Source organism: Phymastichus coffea, unplaced genomic scaffold (assembly GCF_024137745.1).
Source record: "Phymastichus coffea isolate CEN01 unplaced genomic scaffold, Cenicafe_Pcof_1.1 PCOF00078, whole genome shotgun sequence".
In the NCBI taxonomy this organism is placed as follows: Eukaryota; Metazoa; Arthropoda; class Insecta; order Hymenoptera; family Eulophidae; genus Phymastichus; species Phymastichus coffea.
Genome location: NW_026706889.1, coordinates 1,199,730 through 1,223,724, shown reverse-complemented (window position 1 = coordinate 1,223,724; position 23,995 = coordinate 1,199,730). Strand labels below are relative to the sequence as shown.

General features: G+C 37.8%; 1 protein-coding gene across 4 annotated transcripts in view; it reads right to left on the bottom strand.

Moving 5' to 3' along the window:
• The window catches only part of LOC131668499 (5-hydroxytryptamine receptor), a 49,201-nt gene that overhangs the window by 19,648 nt on the left and 5,558 nt on the right, over positions 1-23,995 (bottom strand). For 3 of the 4 annotated variants that reach the window (XM_058942728.1, XM_058942727.1, XM_058942730.1), the window contains exons 2-3: positions 13,568-13,869; positions 9,242-9,375 (exon numbers count right to left, since the gene is read on the bottom strand). In XM_058942728.1, the coding sequence (XP_058798711.1) occupies positions 9,242-9,375; positions 13,568-13,700 (267 nt within the window). In that variant the 5' untranslated portion in view covers positions 13,701-13,869. Of the gene's footprint in view, positions 1-9,241; positions 9,376-13,567; positions 13,870-20,753; positions 20,988-23,995 lie in introns of those variants that run through there. The other variant, XM_058942729.1, reaches the window with a different exon arrangement.

The window sequence follows — 23,995 nt, the reverse complement described above, 5'->3', positions numbered from 1 at the left end:
TCTTCTCTTCTCGGTTCCGTGTGAGTGTGTGTGTGTGTGTGTGCACACGTGTATACGCGCACGCGCACGCATATATAAGGCATACGCTTTCCCTAGTTACGTCCTCGTCGATATCGAGATTTCTCGAGAGTAGCTAAATTTCAGAGAAAGTCGTTACCCCTTGGCTCGCGCGAGCTGAGGAGAGAGAAAGAAATCGCACGACGGTCTGATCATCCGCTTCTCTTTTTCAATGAGACCACCTCCAGCTCCTCCTCCGCTTCCTCCTCCTACCCTCCTTCACCTTCTGCTTTCTTCGCACAAGCTCTCGATTTCATTGTTTCTTACCCCCGGCCTTTTCTCATCATTGTTCTCTTGCTTCTCTGCGTAGTTGTCTCTTTCTTTCTTCGCTTCTTTTTCTCATCCTGATCTCGTTTTCCGCGTATTTTCAGCTGCGCTACGTTATACCACGCTGTTAGCGAGGACAACGCTGTAACGAAGCGCGTTTATTGTCTGGTAAGAAATAATTTACTTAGCGAGCGTTGCGTTTTCTTCATAGAGGGTATTTCAGATTTTTTTTTCGAAATGTGTACAATCAACTTGATGGTAAAATCTATTTGGCGAGTTAACGGTATAAGCAGTAAACACGAAATTTCAATAACGGACACGCCGTAGCGGCGTAAAAAAAGCTCTCATCGTAAAAGTTGACGAGCTGTGAACTCTTTAGCGAATAAAGCAATTAAAATTCAGCGAGAAAAAAAGTGAAGTGTCACGGCACAACTAGTGGGCGAGCGAACAACAATACCCAAAAAAGCTTGCGAGTAGTAGGGTCAGGAGCATTTTGGCGCTTGCGGTCGCAGCCATTCTAATTGCATGTGCGGGCGCTCGCTCGCGAGCGAGTGTTGATGAGATTAAAATCATCGCCGAGCGCCGATCTAATCGTATTATGGTTTATTAGGATCCTCCCCACCTTCTTCCTCCCGACAAGCAGCGGCCTGTAATTACATTAATGCAACCGACGACTACGGCTTTGTGTCGCTTCTGATTATGTTGTTCGCAGGACCTTTCTTCCATTAGCGCTGAAAATCACCAGATCAGATAGACAGATTACCCGTTACAACTCGTCTATACGCGTAACAAGTTGCAATTGCCAATTATGGTCTTCGAACTCCCTCGAGACGAATGCCTAACTGTAGGGAATAATTAAACTGTCCATCAAAATAATCTCGCTTAGTCGCTGTATGAAAACCGTAGTTACGAGAGAGTTTGTAAAAATGTACTGCAAAGCAGATCCCAAAATTAGATGCACTGTCAGGCCACTATTATTCACTGGCCAAGCGTGTACAGAGACAATACACTCCGCTTCGTCTATTACGCTGTGCTTAATGGTAGTTACTTTATCCGATAATGTACCACCTCGCGGATACTAATTAGCAATTAGTAAATATTTTTCCCGCAAACCAATTGCAGCATTCCCAATGGCCGTTCACACAATACGTCGATTTGTTCTATCGCCAAACAATGTTTCACGCGTGCTGACCGAAAATTGCTTCCATTATTGTTCTTTTTTATTTCGGCATTTCCGCGTGTCAGTTAAATTTAATAAATAATACCGTAAAAAAAGAACCAATATCGGTCAAGCGATAAACAATCCAGCCGTGACTTCAAACTTTTGGAAAATACGTAACTTCGCGGATGAATAACTCACGTGCGAAAAAAGTACAGCTCGGCGCACTATAACAATGGCGCACGCATCTTTTTCGAGCCCTCAGTTGGCCAGACATATTTATCACTTCTAACGTTCTTTTCTTTGCTCGTTCGGTCGTTCGTACGACGCAATCCCCAAAAGTACAATTGCACGTGTACGTTATGCTTGCGACGTCATTAAGAATCCACGAGGCTAGAATTTTTATGGTATGGATCAATCAATCGAACGGAAAATTTATCCCTTTGCCGACGATGTTTCAGAGCTGTTGTCCGGCTTGTCGCCGAATACTGATAAGCTATTTACAGCGGAGGGGGACAAGAGACAAAAAACGAGTGAAGCGACTCTCGAGGGCCGATTCTTTACGTGAAAATTAGATAAACGCTTACGTGATTTCATTTTTAACATAAGAGCTGCTCTCTGGAGGTCATCTAGACCCTTTAGATCATCTAGACTCTTTATTTCCTGAGACACGGACCTGACAACCAAATTTCCTTTCGTTAAACGACTATCGCAAAATTTTCTTAATGCCGTTCTTTTCACAAGCATGAGAGTGAGAGAGAAAGAGATTCGACTAGATCGATGCTGGCAGAACGCGAAGAAAAAAATCAGAAAGAAAATCCAATCGCAATTAACTCTTATTCCTCGGGTTCTTTTTTATTAATGACCATCTGCTTTCTCTATCTCTCTCTTTCGCGCGCGCATCGATCTGCATAGGCTTACGCACAATACGCGTTATTGGTTTTCCCGTGCTAGATCCCGTATATTCATCGCAGCTCGCTGCTACCGCTGAGTCTCTCTACCTTATTGTGACAACGGAAAAAAAAGATTGCCGGCTTTTATGCCGAGCATTGCGCCGAACGAAATTGCTCGCTCAAAGAGTTTGCTCTATTTTTTCCGGAAATTTTAAACGAGCAATTTTAAAGCGTACAGTTTTTTGTCGGTAAGTGAGTTGCTCTCGGCAAAAATGTTGAAGTGATGAGATATACGTTGAAGCGCGAACGAGGGTTTGTTACGATAAAATATTTTTGTACAGCTGCAGTCCGGTATACGGTTATTTGTAATCTTTTGGTGGAGAAAGAGGATTAAAAGTATTGCATACGCAATCACGGACGAACATTACGTCAATAAAATCAATAACGTGAAATTCTAATGTTAAATTCTAATTCTAAGAAATGTTAACGGTATAACTGCTAAGTATTAAAGTAAAGGTAAGAGTCAGTGACGCAGAGGACCGATTATAATTCTTGGAAATTGTATCATATGCTCGACTAACTGTAACATTTTTGCTGCGACCTTATTACTTTTCTCGACGTCGATGTAAAAAACGAGTTCGCGAAAAACTGTTATCCTATAAAATAAATGAAAAAACGAAAGTACGAACGTTCTCGCATGAGCTGTCATAACAATACAAAAAAATGAAAAGACGGGGAAACGATCATTCCAATGCTCTCTTTCACTTCTTTTTATTCCCATCACGGAGGAAAAGAGGTTCGTCGAAGAAAATCGAAGTTGCGAGCGAGCTATAGCGCGTATAGATGTCACGGAGTATCAGGATATCTGCTCTTCCATATCTTCGCACACGACTGCGAAGCTAGAGTAGTAAAAAAAAAAGAGAGGTATACGTAACCGAAGACGTTGAAAAGGTGCTCTTTTTCCAGTGAGTTAATAGCCACGATTTCTCTCCCTTTCCTCTATGAAATATTCATAACCGCCTGATATTTACTTGTATAATCGGTTTTGGCACCCGCGGGAGATAATGTCCTCGACGAGATAAAGTTGCGCTCTCTCTCTCTCTCTCTCTCTCTCTCGCCCTCTTTGGCTGCCTCGCTCTTCTAGTTTTACGAGCATTATTTATGTGACTATGATGAAATACAGTACTTCCTTTTCCTGAGGATCATAACTGCTGTTATATTCAGCAGGCGCTTGACGCTTATCAGAATTCATATAATTACTTATCAAGCAATGGACAAGTTAGACATCATCATGAAAATTCGGTTATTGGCTAGATAAAATATATAATCAAATAATAAATTTACAAATAACGAGCTGTCGAAGTTTATGGTCATAAGTATAACTCTCTGCAAAGTTTTTAAACGTGGAATAAAGACAAAAATTTATTTTTCTCTCAGCTTCGTCGCTCTTCTTACGACAGGAAATTCAGTTACAAACGACGCGTCGAAGTTACGCGCTGGGCGCTAAATAAAACATGCACTTAAAAATGAGTCTGAAACTTGAACGAAACTCCGTAGTTGACTCTCTTACTCACTTTCTCGTGAAAGAATTTCTCAACACGCCACGGAAATAGGATAAAAGCTACCATCGTATGCGCAAGTCGATGAAAACTTTTAATGGTGTGCAAAAAAAGTGCACGACGAATTTTTTTCGTTGTTGCTGTTTGATGGGCGCAAAAAAAGGATGCAACTCTTTTTTCACGGACAAGAGCACAGCTGACGCGAAAGCTTTCGCAATGTATGTGTATGCTTGAAGAGGAGAGAGAGAGAGAGAGAGAGAGAGAGAGAGAGAGAGAGAGAGAGAGAGAGAGAGAGAGAGAGAGAGAACGAGTGAAGCTACCGGAATAACGATGAATCGATTGCAGTTCCCAAGCACTTTCTTCAAATTGGTTTAGTTTAAAGATTATTGGGAACGGCAGACGGGATATTGATTTCAATAAATCTTTTATACGCGCGACGGGGAATAGATGGGCCGTTGTTTCCTTTTTTTTTAATAAGCTCGTTTGCCCTTACGCTGTATCTTCTTCTTTTTTTTTATGGATTGTAAAAAATTGATGGAGTTCATCAAATTTTGTTACTCGGAGGGAATCCCAATCTTCCATCGATAACGTGGTTTTAGATCGAAACTTTAAAGCTTTTGCAGTATGTTCCTAGAGAACTTTTAATTTTTGAACTTGCAAGTAGCACGGATTACACGATTTTGGCCACGGTGCTTTTCAATCTAAAATCTGAAATTCAATATTCTCACTTTTTATTAATTAGTAAATATGCTTGGTATCAGAATAAATATCGATATTCTTAAAATTTTTTTCTATTTAATTGGCAAGAGTTAAAATTATATTTTTTATTATTTTATTATCGACACGGATCAAAAATATCACAGCGAAACAAAATTTATAAAAAGTATTGAGCAGAATTTTATGCAAAAGAAGGATATTTTGCATATCTATCTTTTAGTTGAAAATAGATTTATTCGCAAGTGTAAATAACTCATCAAACTGTACGAATTTATTAATAACGTTTCTACTGCTATTTTTTTAAATATGTGTAACGAAAACTATATGAGATTTAAATATTAAGAGTCTCTATAAAGTCGATAACTAAGCGAGACGACAGACTGGAATCAACCATTACATTTACATATAATCATGCATCTAACAAAGAATTTCAGCATGAGAAACGGAGATATAGAAGGCTTATAAAGTACTTTTTATAAAATTCAATATTTTTTAACGAAAATTATATCACATATAAACATTGAATTCTCTCTTTAACATATAACTTTGCTAACTTACAAGTATTGCAACAAAGATACACACATGTATTATAAATCATATTTATTAATCAAATTATTAATTAATCTTATAAAATTATACTTTTTAATGAAATTTAGAGTTAGTATAAATAAATGAAATTGAAATGTTTTATTTCTTTTCATAAATAACTTTTTTAATGACTTTTAGTCAATTAATATAAATTAAAAATATGAAATTTCAATCTTGTTTATATTATTGTCAATTCTGTAATCAATATTATAATGTTAAATTACATTATGTAAAATGCATGATTTAAAAAATTGCCAGTTAATTAAATATATTATAAAAAAGTACTCATTGAGCCAACTCTAAAGAAAAAAAATCAACTCAAATATATCTACCTAACAAATTAAAGCTGATTACGCTTCCGGTAAATTATAAATCAATCTCCCCGCCATTTCAAGTAATTTCAAAGTATGTTGAGATTATTAGATCAATCACGGCGAGATGATTACTCTGGATTATAGAAGCTCGGAGAACCAAAAGAGGGATGTTGATTATAAATTAATAAAAGATCCGCGTACGCCTAAAAGTGGCACTGTAATGTCAGCTAAAAGCACAACATATTTCGTTTTTGTAATTTTTGGAGGGAACTTCATCTTCACATTGATATTTCGATTTTCGTTTAAGACGATTTTAATTTCATATTATACAATTTTCGGAGGGACTTGTTTTCAATTTTCGATATTTACTAAGCTTTATTGTAGAAGAATCGTCGATAACTATATTAACGAAAGTAGGTTTTTATTAATATTTTATTTTTCTTCTTTTGGATTATTTAGCACGTGAAGAAACAACTTATTCTAGCAATTTCCTAACTTCACTCTATGTAGGTGCTGCAAGTATCTGGGATAGAACTACATCTACTAAGCAAAGTTAGATTCCTTAACCAGTGCCGTGAGGCTTTTCGGCCCTTTAATAGCAACAAATTAACGCTGCTCCCCGTTTTATTGCATGAGAATGCAAATCAAATACAGCGGAATTAAACGTGTCTTATTCGAGGTCATATAAACTGATAATTGCAGTATCAAATTTATCTAAATTTTCAATAATAACTGTTCGACGGAAATGCAAATAAAAGCACCGACACTGTGTGTGTGTGTGTGTGTGTGCGTGTACGCGCGCGGGTGTGTGTATATGTGTGTGCCAAAAGCAGTGAAAATTTTCTGAAAACGAAGATTATAGACGACTATAGAGCGTCTATGCTGCACGTATGCGCTTGGCGGGCAACAGCAATATGGTCAGGCGGTTGCTGGTGGTTCGGTTAATGCAATATAGCGTAGCGCATCCTCGAGGTGCGTTGGCTGAGTGCACTGAGGCTGACGTAGTCGCAAATGGACGTATAACCTCTCTCTCTCGCGCACCACCGCCACGCTCATAAAACGCGATCGCCGATGCATTAGTTGCCTCTCACTGTACGCGGAACCCTACCGTCACACTACGGCTTGTCGCTCACATTTAAGCTTTCATTAACCCTTTACACGCGCCGCCCCAACTTTTTATCGCCCTATTTTTCTCGCCGACTTTTTTCGTTATTTTTTTTTTGTTGATATCGTAATATGCGGCTGTTGTAGGCGTTTATGGCTGGACGTTGTTGCTTATTAACGAATATTTTTTTACGCTCGTGGTAATAACGGTTATTACAATTACGTGTCGATCGTTAACTTTTAATTGTCTTTTTGCTTACTGTGGTGTGTGTGTATGTATATATGTCTTCGGTATTACGTGCTTTATATTTCAAGAGATTTCGTGATTTACTTGCGAGTAAACATGAAGTCATAAACGTTTAACATTAATGAGTGAAGTCATTACAGGAGCTCACTCCAACTCTGACTTTCAGAGCTTTTCAAATTGAGTTGGAAAGTGCTATTTAATATTAATAACTGAGTTACAGTGCAATTTTTCATGCACCAAATGCATGTTAATTTACAAAAAATATTAAGCTTTATGCTTATGAAATTGAAGTTTTCATTACAAGCGAATAATATTACATTACTCCAACAGCTCTCATAACTTTTAATTATACGCCAAAAACTTTCAGCAAGAATTTGAAAAAAAATTTTCTACCAGATTTTTAAAATATTGAATTTTTCAGAATGCAATATCCTCCCACGAGTTAAAAGCTCACTTTCTTCTTGCCTTTCTACTTATACACGTACGCTAAGCAGCGTCAATTTTTTCGAGCACAAAACTGTGTCTCTCATTCCTTGAAATTTCCATTTCTCTTTCGTAAAACCACGTATCCAAAAGGACAAATGTGATGAAAAGATCCCGCGTCTACGTATATTTGAATAAAGCAACTCTTCATAGTCTCGATAAAAAATATATCTTTATAATAATTTTCTACTTGCCGTAAATCCAGACAATACACACGATAGTGCATTTTTGCGCATTTTTATCTTTAAAAGCACTTAAATACTCGGGCACATGGCGGTTGTAGTATAAGAGGAAAGAACCTTCTCAAGAGCTTACGTACGAGATATAACGTTGCACATGCGCTCATCATCTTCCTATCGTTTTTTTACCAAAAAGAAGTTGTATCTACCTGCCGTCCCTTTATTGTTATTTTAGTCTATCCGGACTAGTAAGCTGTACATTTTTTCACTTGCTCTCTCTCGCTCTCTGCACGCGGATGCTCGTGCGAATGAGATTTCTCCGGTCTAGTATCTTTCGTTTCGCGCGTTACTCTTCTCATTATAGTGCACGGAATATTACTGGGATCTAAGTGAGATCGTCAATCGGATATATCTTTCTCTTTTGTTTGATCATCATGACCTCTTGAAACACGCTCTTTAAGACTATCCTCCTATTTATTACTTTTTCTTTCTTTACCCCGATACCGTTCACTGTCGCAAGTGTTTTTTCAAACCTTTGAACTTATTTCATTATTAATGAATGAAACAGAGAAAATTGAAATATTTAATTGATTCTTAGTCATTTTATTTTTTTACTTTTATTTATCTTTCTTCAGTTAAAAGAATCAATGATTACATCGTAAAAATCTTACTGTATTATACTCGTCCGTTTATATATAATTGAATAAAAAAAATATGTTCTAAGCAAGTAAAAAGTGCAGGAAACATATACGCAAGTGTTAACGCGTTATAACTAAAAATCATCGATAATATTAACGGAGCAATAATTTCCATCGACGTCATAAAAAAATAAGCTTCATAAATGGCAGCTTTAATAGCGAAATGCACCCAAGAGAAAGTGTGACATCAAGTTAATTTTGACCGGTGAAGCTATCGACTATCGATTAATGTGAAATGTAAGTTGCAATACTACCGCTTATTAGTCCATTGAGATTTTCATGATATAGCAACTATGATAAATTTTGCTTTTCTATCGTCTGAACAGTGAAAAATGATTTTTAAAGCGCTTGCACCCGCAGCTCTGAATAAAACTCTTAATAATATAATGTACTTGGAAATATTTTCGTTTATTTAAGAATACAAAGAAGGAACGCATTTGACGAGACTTTAAAACCGTTTATGAGATCTTCTGCTAAAAGGAAAAAATATGAAAAAATTGAAAGAAGTGTCTTCATAGCGTACTGTGTCAGCAGTGGAGTTTTATATTTTACTCGTACATTGTGTATGTGTGACGGAGTAATGAATTTTTGATTGCGTTTCGATAAAATTGACGCTATAAATCAAGCTTACGACTCAACGATAACAAGCCTTTTTGAGATATATAAATAACCGAGGCCAATGTGGTTAATTTTTTTCAACGTGTCCCGCGAGGCAAGGCAAAAGGCACACAGATGGTCAATTTAACGCAAGCAAGCTTTTTCGTTTGGTTTTCATAATTTCTATTGAAAGAGTTAAGGCGGTTGGCGTGATACTCGTGTTATTTACCCGGCACGCAAGAAATTAAACCAAGTTAAACAAAGATTTTTTTCTTGTCTCTTTAATCCGACATGTAGCGTATCCATCAAGAGTCGGATAATTGCATGCAATTTTGCATTCACACGCACTCGTATGTGAATATATAGAGCGAGTACGTACCTCGTAAACGGCTCCCAATGGCATGACAAGCAACGCCACCAGGAGATCCGCTACTGCTAGGCTTATTATCAGGTAGTTTGCCACCGACTGCAGATTGCGCTCGATGTAGATCGCCACTATCACGAACACATTGCCTGCAAATTTCAAATTAAAAATTCGCATTTAACCTGCTTGCAGAAAGCGTTCGTGAAAATTATTCAAGTGCAATTCATCGTATATGACCATACGATTCGGTATTTAATCACAAGTTGGATAAATATAAAGGCAGATTCAATTTATGCAGTTATTTTTTAATTTCCATATCCGAAATATAACGGATATAAAATTGAATAATCTTTAAATGTTGCTGATGACTGTTGTATTTCAAAAAGAAAATGACGTTTAAGCACTGGACCGCTCCATCAAACATTAATCGTGAGTATTTCGTTATTCATCAATTTAATAATTTGAATTTGGAATTTCATAAATTATAAATGGGACAGCGCTATAGTATTAATCAATTGAGTGATAACTTGTTACTTTATGTAATAATAAGAGAACAAAAATAAGAATAAATCTTTAAACAAGGATGGCAAGAATGTAGAATCGTATTGAGTAATATAAAAAAGTTTTCAGGCGAAAATCAGCTTCTCTCGACATTTAGCGTCTTATAAATTACAGAATAAACGTATAATCAGCTTAGATTTGACTTAGTTCGAATAGACGAGGAAGGCAAGAATGAAGAGAAAAGAAATGTTTATCATTCTTTTCTGTCAAAAGCCTTGCACGTGGATTTAGTAAGCGAGAATGAATAGTAGCAAAATATTCGTCGAGTATCTTAACGCCGTTAATACATCTAACAGGAATACATAGAGAAGGGAATCATCCCTTGCGTCGTAAAACTACGCTTGAAGGAGGAAAAAAGACGACACAAACAGAAAAAAAGAGAAAAAAGATGGAGAGAACGAGTCTGTCAGTGCGTATGATTAAACTGTCGTGCATTTTACGCCGTAACAGGCTTTCAATGGGATAAAACTCAACAGGAAGCGATTCACTCGCTTTCCTCTCTCTCTCTCTCTCTCTCTCTCTCTCTCTCTCTCTCTCTCTCTCTCTCTCTCTCTCTCTCTCTCTCTTTGTTTATCTCTAATCCGACAGCACAATTTCAGCCGAGAGACGCTGAAGTGTAATAACGTCGGGAGAATGAGAGAGCGCATGCATCAAGATAAGATCCTCTTCGTGCATCTCTCTCCTGAGCTCGAGACTCGACAAATTACTTTAATTCGACGGATATCTTAGTATTATGTCGAGAGCGGCAGCTCAGTTTATCGCTTAATTGCCACGTTTGAAATTTCCACTCTTTCTGTCGCTCCGTGGAAATAATCCGATTAATATCTAACGTCGGGTGGCCGCTCCAACTGTCAATTGTCATTATGAGCTTATTGTACTGACTTAATCAGCATAATCAATTAGCTAAATGGACCTTACCGAAACATGTTTTAATTTGTACGAAGTAAGCAAGAATAGTTTTATTCATAGCACGTAATGTACATCATCAAGCTGTTTACGTTCAATAGATTTTTTCTTTATGATGACGTCAGTAGAACATAGATATATCTAAAACTATTGCATTCATAACTGTCCTACATCCGCCTTCTCGCAAGATTAAAAAAAAAAGAGTGCCATTTATTAATCATTTATAGTTCAATCCGAAACCTTTAATTCGCATTCTAGTGCATTGAATGTTATTTCTAATTAAATATTCATTTCAAAAAACTATAGTGAGGCAGTTTGAATTCAAATTACAAAATACAATGCGCTCAGGTTGGTGGCAAGCAATGTAACTTTGAAAATCCGTAATTATGAAACTTTATTTAACCCAACGCGGTAATATAACCTGATAAAATTAATATAAACTCTTTCTCGGTGCAGTGAGTGGTTAGGAGCTTGCAAAATTGATTCGAGCAATCTCACGACATTATATTTAATTCTATGTGTCGTGGTGACAGACCCCGTAGAATTCCATGTTATTTTACAATGCAAACCAAAAATATCACCAGCACTTCTAATCCACCCTTTTTCTCGCATTCCGGAGTTATGAGGGCGTAGTATAGATAAGGTAAAGAGTCACGGATGCATGGTTGGACACTTGATTGGACTACTGGCAGAACGCGAAGCTCTTTACAAAGTTCTTGTTACAGCACAGCATTGATTGCACGCCACTTTTTATTGTAATCCCATTTAAGACCATGATCTTTCGAAAATTCTGATAGGTTACGTCGCGGATATCTATCTGCTACGGCATAAAAAGAAAAATAAGAAACGTTTATTTCATCACTAGTGGCGACGTGATTTCAAATGAATTCATTAAATACTCGATTAAAACTTTCAATGTAGTAATAGAAAGCCAAATACGTGTGATTTCGGTAACTAATTCAATCGAATGTTAGAGAGCGAGGGAATAACGAAGAGCATCGAAGGAACGAATTTGCGTGCTCTCTCGCGCGAAGCAACAAGTGAGCGTCAATTCAGCTGGAAGAAACGAAATACATATATATATGTATGTATGTGTTGTGTGGGTGTGTGTGTGTGTGTGTCTTGTGTGCAAGCGCGCGCGCACGTATGTGTGTATGTATGTAAATACGCGTTTGGCCCTTTTCACTTTCTCTCCTACCAAACCCCGTTCTCCTTCGAAAAAATTTCTCTTCGCAGCCACAAAATTCTCTTTCCTTCTGAACAGACGGAAGAATTTTATACGAAACCATTCGTCTTAAACCTCAAACACGTGTGTACGTGTGTGTGTATGTGTGTATGTATGTGTACGAGGCAACCGTGTGAAAATTTATACAACGGAAAAGAAAATAGCGGCGTGGAAGGTCGAAATACTCGTTGGCCATGATACGCTGAGCTTGTTGTTTGCTGCTTATATGAGCGTGTTGTGTTTTCCAGATATGATCTAGATTGAACAGAAAAAAAACAAGAATTTGCCTTAGTTAGTTGTCTTTGTTTGAAAGTAAAATATTTTTTTCTTTGCTTTTTCTTTTTTCGAGTAAAGTTGGTTTGAAATTTTCACGAAGCTTATGCGCCACCTTCGTGCTTGAGTGAAAGCTTTTTGGGGTGATATTTCGTTAGAAGTTCTCTCTCTCTCTCTCTCTCTCTCTCTTTTACTTTTTTTCTCGTCTGGTACACACTCTTCGACTGACGAGCGTGTTTATGAGAACAGACTGAAATTTTTACGAAGGTGAAATTTTGGAGGACAATTTTTTGCATGAATTTCTTATTATGTAGAGTGTTAATTAAATTAAACGACAGAAAATGTGAATAGAGCTTTTACAATGAAGTTTCAATTACGTCTCTGCAATATTCGACACGATTAAAAAAATTTGAACAAAAATCTCAGCACGAAAAAAAATTTTTTTTATTAAAAAAAAGCTCGTTTCTTCTGCATGAACGAGACACTTGGCATTGTTCATAAACTACTTCAGTTTGCCGGTAATAAAACACGAGCGCAGCATCCAGTAGTAGCGTTCAACAGATTACAATTTTGCGAGAAAAACAATGATGCACGCGCATCGTAGCGCGCGCAAGAATGAAATAAAAAGTTACTTTTGAGACATACACACCCTGCATCGGGGTTTCACGAGATCGTAAAGTCATGCTCTCGTATGGAAATTAAAAAGGGCCTTTCTGCTGGCTTAATGAAATGTGGCTGATCCTAGCGTTGGATTAGATGACCTTTATATTCGGATTCTCTTTCTGAGTTCCTGCGAAGAGCCAAGGAAAAACTTTTCATCTTCGAAGATTTTACGAGTGCGACGCAAGTACCACAAGTCGACTTTTACGAGCTGATTCTCAATGACGTGCCCGCACATTGTAACACAGTTTATATCTGATTCTATGCCACACCGGCCGGCCCTCTAATAAAATTTTCGTGTAATTTGCTCTTCTTTTTTCTTTTCGTTTTCCTACAGATCAGTTGATTGGCTCGGCAGTACCACTCACAAAAAATACGTGTTTGGTATACACGAGAACAGGCTAAACAGACGATCGGTTTCATCTGCTTTTGGCTGATCCAACTTTGACTTAGTCTACTGTGACATTGCCATGAATAACTTTGGCAAATAGCTATATACGAGGGATAGCTGACAGCACAGAAGCGACACGATAATTTACCGAAACTGCCAACATCAAATAGGAACTATTAACCGTGTTGTCTTTCTCGCTTGAAAAATTACTGTTCTTTATTTGAATACTAAACTTTTATCTTTTTTACGAACGAAAAGCCAATCTTATTCTTCATTTCTTACGACTTCCATTTTGAGCGATCATCAAAAAGTAGTGTATACGTACCGATGACAGTGGTGAGGATGAGAATACCGAGGATGAAGGCGGTGAGTATGACGGTGACGTCGTCAAGGGTCGAATTGCTAGCCGCGAGCGAGGAGGCATTCGCCTGAAGGCTCGCGTTCGCCGTCACATCCATAACCCTGCTGATCTTGTTGAGTCCGTTATCACTCGACCACCTCCGCCCGGCTTTGAACCTGGTGATGCCTCCACCGCTGCTGCTGCGGCTGCCTGATCACCACTGCTTTCTGCTCCATGATTCCCATCCTTGGCTGCTGCTACTGCGTGCAGCTTCGCCTGCAGTTCAACTAAATATATTTTCATCAATTTCGTCAATGTAATAACTCATATTACGCAATATATATTATATAGAATAGTTTAACGAATAATTTTGATAACCATAATTTTTGTATTTTCAGAATTGTAAGTTACACGATAGAAAACTTAGAAAAATCAAGGTCAACTTGGCCTAGAATGAAGCGACGGCTGGGTGATTGTATATGAGATCTCACACGACTTGATGGATCTTGATAGATCCAACAACATTAGAAGTTTCGGCAATTGTTCGTGCGGCAGAAGAAAATGCCGATGGTGAACTCTTCAAATAGTTCCTTCAATAGTCCATATATCATATATTTCACTTCGTGCAATTATTGGAATATATCCATGTCAGAAAATTTGCGTGCGCGGCACGATCGTCTGTTTTCTATTGATTATGTACGTGTTATTCAAGAGACGTATTGTTGATGTTTACCTCGATAATCTTCACAAATATTTTTATATCTCATTTTCGCAGAAATTGGTTCTAATCTTGCCCTTATTTGTGTTATCGGAACGTACTTCCTTGTTCTACAATAATTTATTCAAATATGTGCATTGCATATTTAATATAAAAAATATGAGCATTGAATTATGTATAATAATTATCATTTCAAAATACAAACAGTCTCGGTTTGAAACCGAAAAATCATAAGGTGAAAATAGAGAGAGAGAGAGAGAGAGAGAGAGAGAGAGAGAGAGAGAGAGGAAAAGAGCAAATTACCTCAAACTTAACAAAGTTTCATGATTAATTACCGCATGGGAAAATCCTCACATGACATACTTAAGTCGTTGATTCCACCGCGCGCTCTCGATCTAGAAGATACGAGGTTCTCTGCAAACTACCTTTCGTCGAGAAATCGAGGAGTCATTAACGGCCCGATTTGGCTTTCCGCTCTCATAAATCCACAGAATTTAAGCTCTGCCTCTATGGACTTGGCACTCCATCAATGTCGTTGCGTTCCTTTTCAACCGACGCAGAATCTCCGAAAATGTATAAAAGAAACAAGAAATAATAAAAAGAGCTGTAAATTAATTTCAACGTGGTAAAGTTCACTCGTCACAAAATAAATAGAGCAATGATCAATATATCGCTGAAAGCAACAGCAGTTGCGCTTTTGTATGTTACACTCGGCGCGATTATCAGTCAAGAGCTTGCTCTCATTTTTCGAAAGGCAGCTTCGATTACCCTACACGTGCGTGATGCTGCTGCTGCACCTCGTACTTGATTCTGAATATTCAGGCTAGAATGTGCGCCAAGTACCGACGTTTTATAAAAATTTCACTAAAAGAGCGAAGCAGTAGGCAGAGAGGAAAAGCGAGTTATGTTCGTTTGTTGCGCACCAACGTTCCGCGTGCGAATGAGGCACGCATTGTACTCTTAGAAAATCCAATTCTTTTTCAATTTTTGTTAATCTGTTATCACGTGTTAAATTAAGTTTTCAGTAGGCGAGTAATTTCCGTGAGAGCCATTTATCCAATCTTCGGGTATTTTTCGGGTTACCTTTTCTTTTTTTATAAATATGAATGCAGCTACAGCGCAACACATTTTTTTAAATTTTAAATTGAAATGGACTCAATTACGATACTTATCATTTTTTTATTCTATAAAACAAAATTGGAGAGAATTTCATACGAATAATGTGAGTTAAGTTTGCATGGGAAAGATACCGTAGCTACTACATTTTTTTTAATTTTTGAATTAAAAACATAATTTAATTTATTCGCAACGAAACAGTAAATAAATGTTCAACGAATTTTAATTAACATAATATGTTTTATGATTTTCAAAGAATTATTTACATATTTTCAATAAAAGAATAAAAAATCATTTATCTTGTCACCCAGAGAATGAAATTTACGAACGTTAGCAAAGACCACTTTATGGATAAAATGCCTAAGCATACAGGTAACTGGATATCTTAGGAGAATGTCCAAGAACAATAAAATAACAGATGAGTAAATTTGACTCGACAATCAGCTTTTTCGACTTGGCCTCATTTCTAGTCTAATATAGCGGTCTTTCAGCCGTTTCTCCTTGTTTTCTCTCACGCTGACCTGCAATCTTTCGATGAAAGCATATCCTCGTTGAGAAAGCTACAAAGCTGTCCAACAAAAAGAGCAACGGCAAGACTGACAAGTCAACTAAATAGTTGGCTCAACTGTAAAACCTTTGCGAATAATTGGCGCAAGCGCAAGTCTTCAATTTATAGTACTTGATTGATTAGCCTGCCGCTTGTGCGCAACTTTCTTAATTAAAAGAAAAGAGAGAGAAATTTTCAAACTTGTTACGGCCGCGCGATTTTCATTTCATTTTTGTCTCAAGTTTCTTCAATCAGTCAAGCGCGAGCGGAGTAATGAGCAAAAATTCAATTTGAGTCAAGCAGCTTAAGCTTACATTTTTCTAACCGCAAACATCAAGTTTTCACACGGATATAAACAAGGGTCGCCCGGAATTTCCGGCCCGCGAAATTTTCTGAACTAGCTCGCCAAGTATCGCTTTTCTCCCTACCTCACTTCACTATACATAAAACGCTACTTTCTTGCTACCACGTAGCCGGACATTACGGAAATTAACGAGATATGCTAATCGTATGCCTGTGGATCGTCGGCGTCAGGTAATTGCTTATACGTATTTATACTTTTTATTTGTTCTCTCTACTTGTTTACGCTAATTTCTCCTTCTTCCTCATTATTATCTTTGCACTCAAACTTTGGTAAACTGCAAAATTACTTTTCCCAACGCCATTACAATTAAGCAATGATAGTTTGTCTTATCTTGAAGTGAAGAAAAGTTACGATTGAACGAGTTTCTGACGTTTCGTAATTTATATCTATTTTCTTAAACAGATTAATTCCGTTGAAATAGAGATTTTCGAATTTATTATGTCAACTTTATATTTTCGTTTTTTAGGATCTTTCGCGATCTTACTTTCTATGATAAGTTGAACTAGGCATAGAGAAAATATTGTAATGCAAAAAGTAAGATGTTATGTTCTTTATCTTAATATTTTTAAATCTTTGCATGAACCTTATTGGAATCTTCAATGTTCAGAATCAAATTTTTGCATGGAAACTCTCTAACCTACATTTTACAAGCTTAACGTTGTGTATGATATTAAAATTTTCATTCTCTACGAGAAACTTTCAGCGGAAATAATATTGAGCAGTGACTGTTCATCTACGAACGCAAAAGTAAAAAAAAATATTTCAACGCAATGAATCCAAATTCTTCACAACCTCGCGAATCTTTATAACAAAAAAAAACAAGAAAAAAGATGATGTCGTAAAGCTTGTCGAAACAAACCTCTCACGAAGACAGAAAGAGAGAGGGACTGAGAGAGAACGTCACTGGCGCATCTTTTTCCATGGCAATTTCCGAGGTCACAGCTCGACGCGTTTGTAACCCGCTCTTAAATATTTGTCGCTCGCGTCGCGTGTATGCTTCATCGCAGCAAACAGACGCGCGATCAGGTGTGCAACGCTTCTACCCCACGATGCAAACTCGGCAATTTCAAGCTGAGTATGCAAACGCGCAGCTTTCTACCTTTTTTATTTTGCTTCACTCCGACTGTATGCATGTATTGTTCGCTCCGACAGTAACAGTGGAATTAGAAATGCAGATGCGTTTTAAACCATTTAATTTGCGAATATGAGAGGGAGTAGAGGGGCATTATCATAATTGGATCTTCTCTCTTGTATTGCATTCAACATTTTTGGGCCGAAATTTATTCGGTTATAGCTGGAAAGCTCCGTTTGTTTCTATTTACTGCTAATTTCATGCCAGAGATAACGTTTCAATTCATCTCTTTCGTCGATTTTAATAACATCCGCATATAGAGCCATCTGTCATTTGTATTTGCAAACGTATCAATTTGAACGAGTGTTTATTCGAATATTTGCGTGCGTCTAAGAGAGAAAATACGAGCGTTCGCAAGTGTTTGTTATTATAACTTTGAGCGTTCACCGAACTTCTGTTTGAAGTTGCATGCATTTGAAATTTGATCTTTTCACACATGTACGTGTTTTAATCAGACTAAAAGCTTTTTTATATTACTTTTCTATGCAGTGTACACGCGTGCTCGAAAACCTAGTCGGTAGTATGGCCATAAATGAAGCATGATTTTTTTGTTACTTCACCAGAGCCTATATAGTCAAGCTTGAAGATTCATTTGGTAGATTTAATAATATTTGATGTTTTGCCATATGTGTGCCCATTCATCCGATTTCTAATCGGTCATTCTCATTCCCATGGAAATCGAAGGATACAAATTCAGTAGAGCAGATGGAAATACAGTCAGACGTAATGGACATCACATGAACGATATTCCCAAGGAAATTCCCTAGCATATATCAGCAAAATTGTTCGTAATCTCGGCAACGTGATCGTCATCTCGCTGATAAGAGCGACATTCTCTCATATTTTTGGTCAAAATCTTTTCAAAACAAATAATCCCCAATATAAAGTACATACATACGTTCCGTCTCCCTTATCGTCGACAAATAAATCGACTGTCCTGAGATCATATAAAAGCGATAGCTTCAATTAAAAACCTCTTATATTGGTAAAAATCAAGGCAGAAAGCCTTCGCGATGAAAAGATAAATGAATGACGAAGAAGCTCTTTGGTATCGTACAATCTCAGCAGGGACGAAAAGAATACATCCGAATATATTGGTATGCGGAGCGAGAGGAGCAGCGAGTTTTCGGAATGAAAAAACTTTAGCTCTCCAAACTATTCGCCTTGATCAAACTCGACTTTCGCTAACAAGAGGAGCGAGAGAGAGGCTCTGATATGATGTATTATCGTTTCTTCTTTCTTCCGGACGAGACTGACTAATAAACGAGCGGCCAGTTTGATTTCTCGTCCCTTCTTCTTTTCCTCATTACCGCGAAACTTTTCATAACGGCAGGGCTCTTATCCGACAGTGATTTATAAGTATTGTTCAACGTCCACAGGCCAGCGAGTAAAACTTGGCCCGAACATTTTTTTCACTTATGTGAGGACTACAGCGTCGGACTCTCGCGCACACGCGGCCACAATATAAAACGGCTATTAACCATCGGGATGGCCGAGATATAACATGCTGATGCTGAGGAGCTTTATTCGCCGAAAACGCCTGGGAGCAAAGTTATATGTTCTCTAATGAAATTACACCGGGAATTATGATCCGACGTTGCCTATGCGCCGAAATTGCTGTTGGAGGAAAATGGCGTTGTGTGTTTGTGTTTGTTGGAATGAATCGCTTGAACAAAAATATATTGGAAAGACGTTGTGCGGCATCGGGTCTTTAGCGGAAACGAAAAGGCGGCAGAAGCGAAGCGAAACGCCGCATGAATCAGCGCTATCGGACTATTAAGAGAATACGCATTTCGCGTAATTCTTGTTTATGGCCAATCTACTCCAGGTGTACTACAGTCGACTTTCCTCCAAATGTGGAATTGAAAATGATTGTCTTCTGAAAAGCCTATTCATATTACTTCGAATAACTGTTGTAAATAATTGCTGCCACATATCGCTGAGATGGCTTAGAAAAAACAGCGGATTAATATGTCACCACTATGACCTTTACGTTTAGATACCATCTTGCTAGAGAGTAGCAATGCAATTTTCGTCAGTTGACTTTCACGGCAATATCGCACGACAATTTTGTACGATGTATAGGTTTTCGCGCGTAATATTGCAGATAAATTGAACGCGATATTGAAGTGACTTTCACAAATAGATACATATATATCCGCGATAATTTATCGGAACAGGATTAACGTTGTTATTATGACAAGCCAACAAACTATCTGGTGAACCGACAATCAAGCCAAGCAAATACATTGCAAATTTCTCGTCTCGTCGCCGTCGTCAATTTGCGAATACTTTGGATAACGTTGCTTAGAGAGGTCTACATTACCGCAACATCAAAGCTCCGAAATATTTGCCCTTCATCCTTGCGCGAGCGCGTTCGTGAGATAGAATTCAGTGGAAAAGCTCTCTCGCGTATTCAGTGGCTGGTAGGCAAACAGCCTGTGCAAAGTCGCCGTAGAATATTAAGAAGCTAGAGCTGCGTTTCCGCACGAAAATCGACCAATCCACCCGGCAAACATCATCGACCAAAAGAAAAAGAAGAAGAACAAGAAGAAGAAGGAGAAGAATGAAAGAAAGAACAGCAAGTAATATCGTTTTTTTTTTCTAACCTTTCATCATCTCGTAAATTATATAAAAAGGAGAAGAAGAGAGAAAAGATGAAGCTGATCCGCTAGACAAACACGAGGCGAAACACTTGTTGGCCCCTGGCTCCTTGGCATTTCGCCAGTGAGCACCCGTACTGACGTGTTTGCTATGTGTCCTCAAGTCCAAACCACCCCACCTTCTTCCTCTTAATTGTTAAAGTTTATAGTTTGCCATCAGGCAAGCACGAACTGCTCTTGAGGAAACCGCTGAGGAGAGTCAAAGCCAGTCTGTCAATTGTTTTCTGTAGCTTGTCGCGCTCGCGCTGCTTTAACGTGCTAAAGACAATTAAAGAGCTTGCAAATCGTTATTATTGCTGTGCCATTCACTTCGCTGAAATGTAATATTGTGTGACCTGTGAAAAAAAATGTTGAAAAATCTTCCAATTACAATTTTTCAATTCAAAATTGCTACTGACATTCAAATTACCTCGATCCATCCAGACAAAATATGTCACGCGCAAAAATAAAAAAAAAATCAATATTTACACAGAAATGTCGTGTAACAATACACTCAACCGAAATCTGAACGTTCGAGTTCAAAATTTGCATCTTTCCCTCTTTCTGCCTCCTGTCAGTCTCTCTTTCACTTTCTCTGTCTCTCTTTCTCTCTCAACAAAATGCTATCAACTAGCGAACAATACACACGAACTCAGTGTACAGTGTAAAGCATCCTCCGCGAAGCTTTGAAGAGGAGAACTACACTAGGAAGAACACCGTTCGTCTTTTCATCATAGCTCTCGTCGCTTGTGTAAGTTTACTCGCGCTTGGCCGCGCACTTGGAAAACTTTGACTGCGGCTCCAAATCAAAATCATCTTCATCTTTGGCTGCCCTTCTTCTTCAAGGCTCACGTAAGATCTTATTCTACTTCTCTCTTATACGAGCTCGGCGCTTTGATCGATATTGGAGCTGTGAAAAAGTGATTTATTTATTTTTATGATGTGCGTAAAGTGTGGAGTGAGAGAGAGAGAGAGAGAGAGAGAGAGAGAGAAAGAGAATTTTTAGCATACTTCATTACATTGATGAAAATTAAAATATGTTATCAAGCGGTAGATGGGTAAGAGCTCCAGCAAATTATTTTGCGAATAGCCACAAAAGAAAATCATTAACATGGTCTCTATTCAGGCGAGCGAGATATTCAATCGTCTCTATTTCATTTGATCAACAGGATGGCGGTCGAATGTGTCGTCCGCACATGCACACGCTTTTCGTTATTATAAGATCGAATTACATCAGAAAGAGCTTAACTAAACAAGTTTAATTAATTTCGTCGGTATTGACTGAAATTGGACGGTATAGAAAAGCCGTAGATAATTTATAATGTAAATTCGAATACAGCGCAGTAGCTTCGATGTGAAGGTTCGCGAAAGTACGGAGAAAAAAATTTGGCTCGCAAAACTTTATTCAAATCTCAAAATCACGTATAAGTCATTAGCCTTTGAAAATATTTCTTAGCCCGAAAATTCGTTCTGCTTCGAAAGAAATTCACTTTTCCATAATTCACCCCCGAGAATGAAGAGAGAAAAAAATTACCAATGGAATTCAAAGTTCGAGTCTGTCGCTCGAGGCGCGTGCACAGAGAATATAAAAAAGCGTTTCATCTTCGGCTTTACCTTCACAGTTAAAGGCATACAATCGCACGAAAATAATTCCATTCGTGCCGTGCCGTGCATTAGTTATAACTTTTGCCGCGAACGACGAATAAAAAATAAAGTAAAAATGTCAATAGGTCTTGAAACTCTTATTTATTTTTCAAGGCAACAAAACTTTACCATTTGTCATCCGTCTTTTAGAAAGCGAGACGGTGGCGATAGCGCACGCGTGCCTCTAAGATACAACGCGACGCGGCGGGAATAGGATGGATGATGTTAATCGCGCGAGAAGAATGATACGAGGGGAATATTGAAAGAGACAAGAAGAGGTGGATGGTCTGATAAGACTTCACACTGAACTAACACCAAGCTAACATCGCCTTATAGCTATTAAATTCTTATTCGACAGTGTTGGCAAAGACGTAATGATGTAACAGCATTTAAATCGATAATAACATTACTTTTCTCCGTAGTAGTACGCCAATACTATCACTTTATATTATATATTTGTACTTCATAAGAACGGACATTGAACATCCTTGAATAGAAACTCACGAGCCTCATCACTCTTGTTGGCAATACTTTCCGACTAGTGATTTCGTAGCCACCAGCACCGCGTGCAATTTGAAAAATAGGATCCACAAGACAAAGAGCCATGCGCGCCAGCGCGACACTCAGAGAAAGCGGAATTGAATGTGTCTCTTGCGATTCGACGAAAAAACGAGAAGAGCGAAGAAGTGAAGGAGGAACATACCTAGTAGCACATCAGCCGAGATTGAATGTTTTTTCGTGTAGCTGCTACGGCAGCAGCAGGCTTCTACGGCTGCACAGTTGTCACGGAATAGAAAGCCGCGAGACGATGAGAAATCTCCGTTTGCGCAACAATCGTATGGAATTTATCACGGCACATCCATGCCGTTTGTTACTCTAGCTCTCTTTTCTATCTGATGAACTTTTTCTTCGTGTGATCACAATCAGCACGATTGAACTGTTTTCGTCGAAATGCAAAGTCGCTCTTTCCTTCCTTGCATAATGACGATTGGACTTATATTAAATAATTTACAGATTTTATAGATAAACCTTTTTTTTTAATTCTAGCACTGGCTAACATCCCTGTAGTTCCAGTTTAATCAGTTTGAGTGAGCTCGTACACGAATCGAACGCCCGATGTATCTGATAATAGACTGTAATTTTCGGCGATATTATGAAAATTGAAGTACGGAACCAGCATGAACGCGCGCGTTAAGTTCCTTCTTATTCCATAAAGTCGCAACTTCATCGAGCAACTTGGGAATCGTCAAATCCGCGAGATCGCGCCTCTAATGAGCCCTCATCAATAACTTCGTACTCTTCTCATTGCTGCGTTTGCAGTAGAGAAGAAGGAACAAACTTTGGCAATACCCTTTGGAACTGGAATTTCAATTATTTCCCTGTTATCCACTTGTTTTAATTTCTGTTGTTTTATTTATGATGATTTTAATTGTAAGATTGCTTTGCTCAACATTTGAAAATGATTTAATAGAAACAGGGTGCTTTGAAACAAAAGCATTAACAAAGCTACAGCAATGGTCAGATGTTTCAGTAATTCCATCTTTTTTTTTTTTTTTTTTTATTTATCTCGGAGCTTCCCCATACCGATGGCTAATGACGAAATGTTGCAAAGTGTCCGAGTCATTTACATACCAAGTGGTACTGATTGCGGCGACCGCAAAATCATCAATACAGTCGCGTGCAGTGCTTTTCAAAACCTCCAATCGATTCCCGATAAACGAGGTACGTCGTTCTTCAGACTTTTGTTATCTCACAAAACAATGAGTCTTTAATCTTTCTAATTGAAAAGAAATAAAAGCTAAAGAATAATGCAAGAAAAGAAATTAAAAAAAATACAAAATTATTCAAAAAAATTAAGAAAACATATAATCGAAAAATGATTATTTTGTAATAATAATTTGTGCTCGAACCGGTTTTTCGAATCGGCAATGAACCGTCAAATAAAAGCATCTTATAAAGTCTTTAGCGATACAATGAGGTGACAAACTCTCTATCATGTTAAGCTTTGCTAATACAATCTTTAACTATTATCAATAGTAATGACTAAAGTTACCGATTATTTTTTAGTCGACTTACTCTATTTGAAGTTTAATCTATTGTGCAGAAAACGGAAAGAGAGGTTGCTTTGGAAAGTCAGAAAGAAGCATGGAAATAAGGGAAATGACTTTGAAGATTTTACATACGATTATTTTGCGTTTGAATTTCAAATTCGTATTTTCAGAGCTCTTTGCGCACAACGATAATATTATT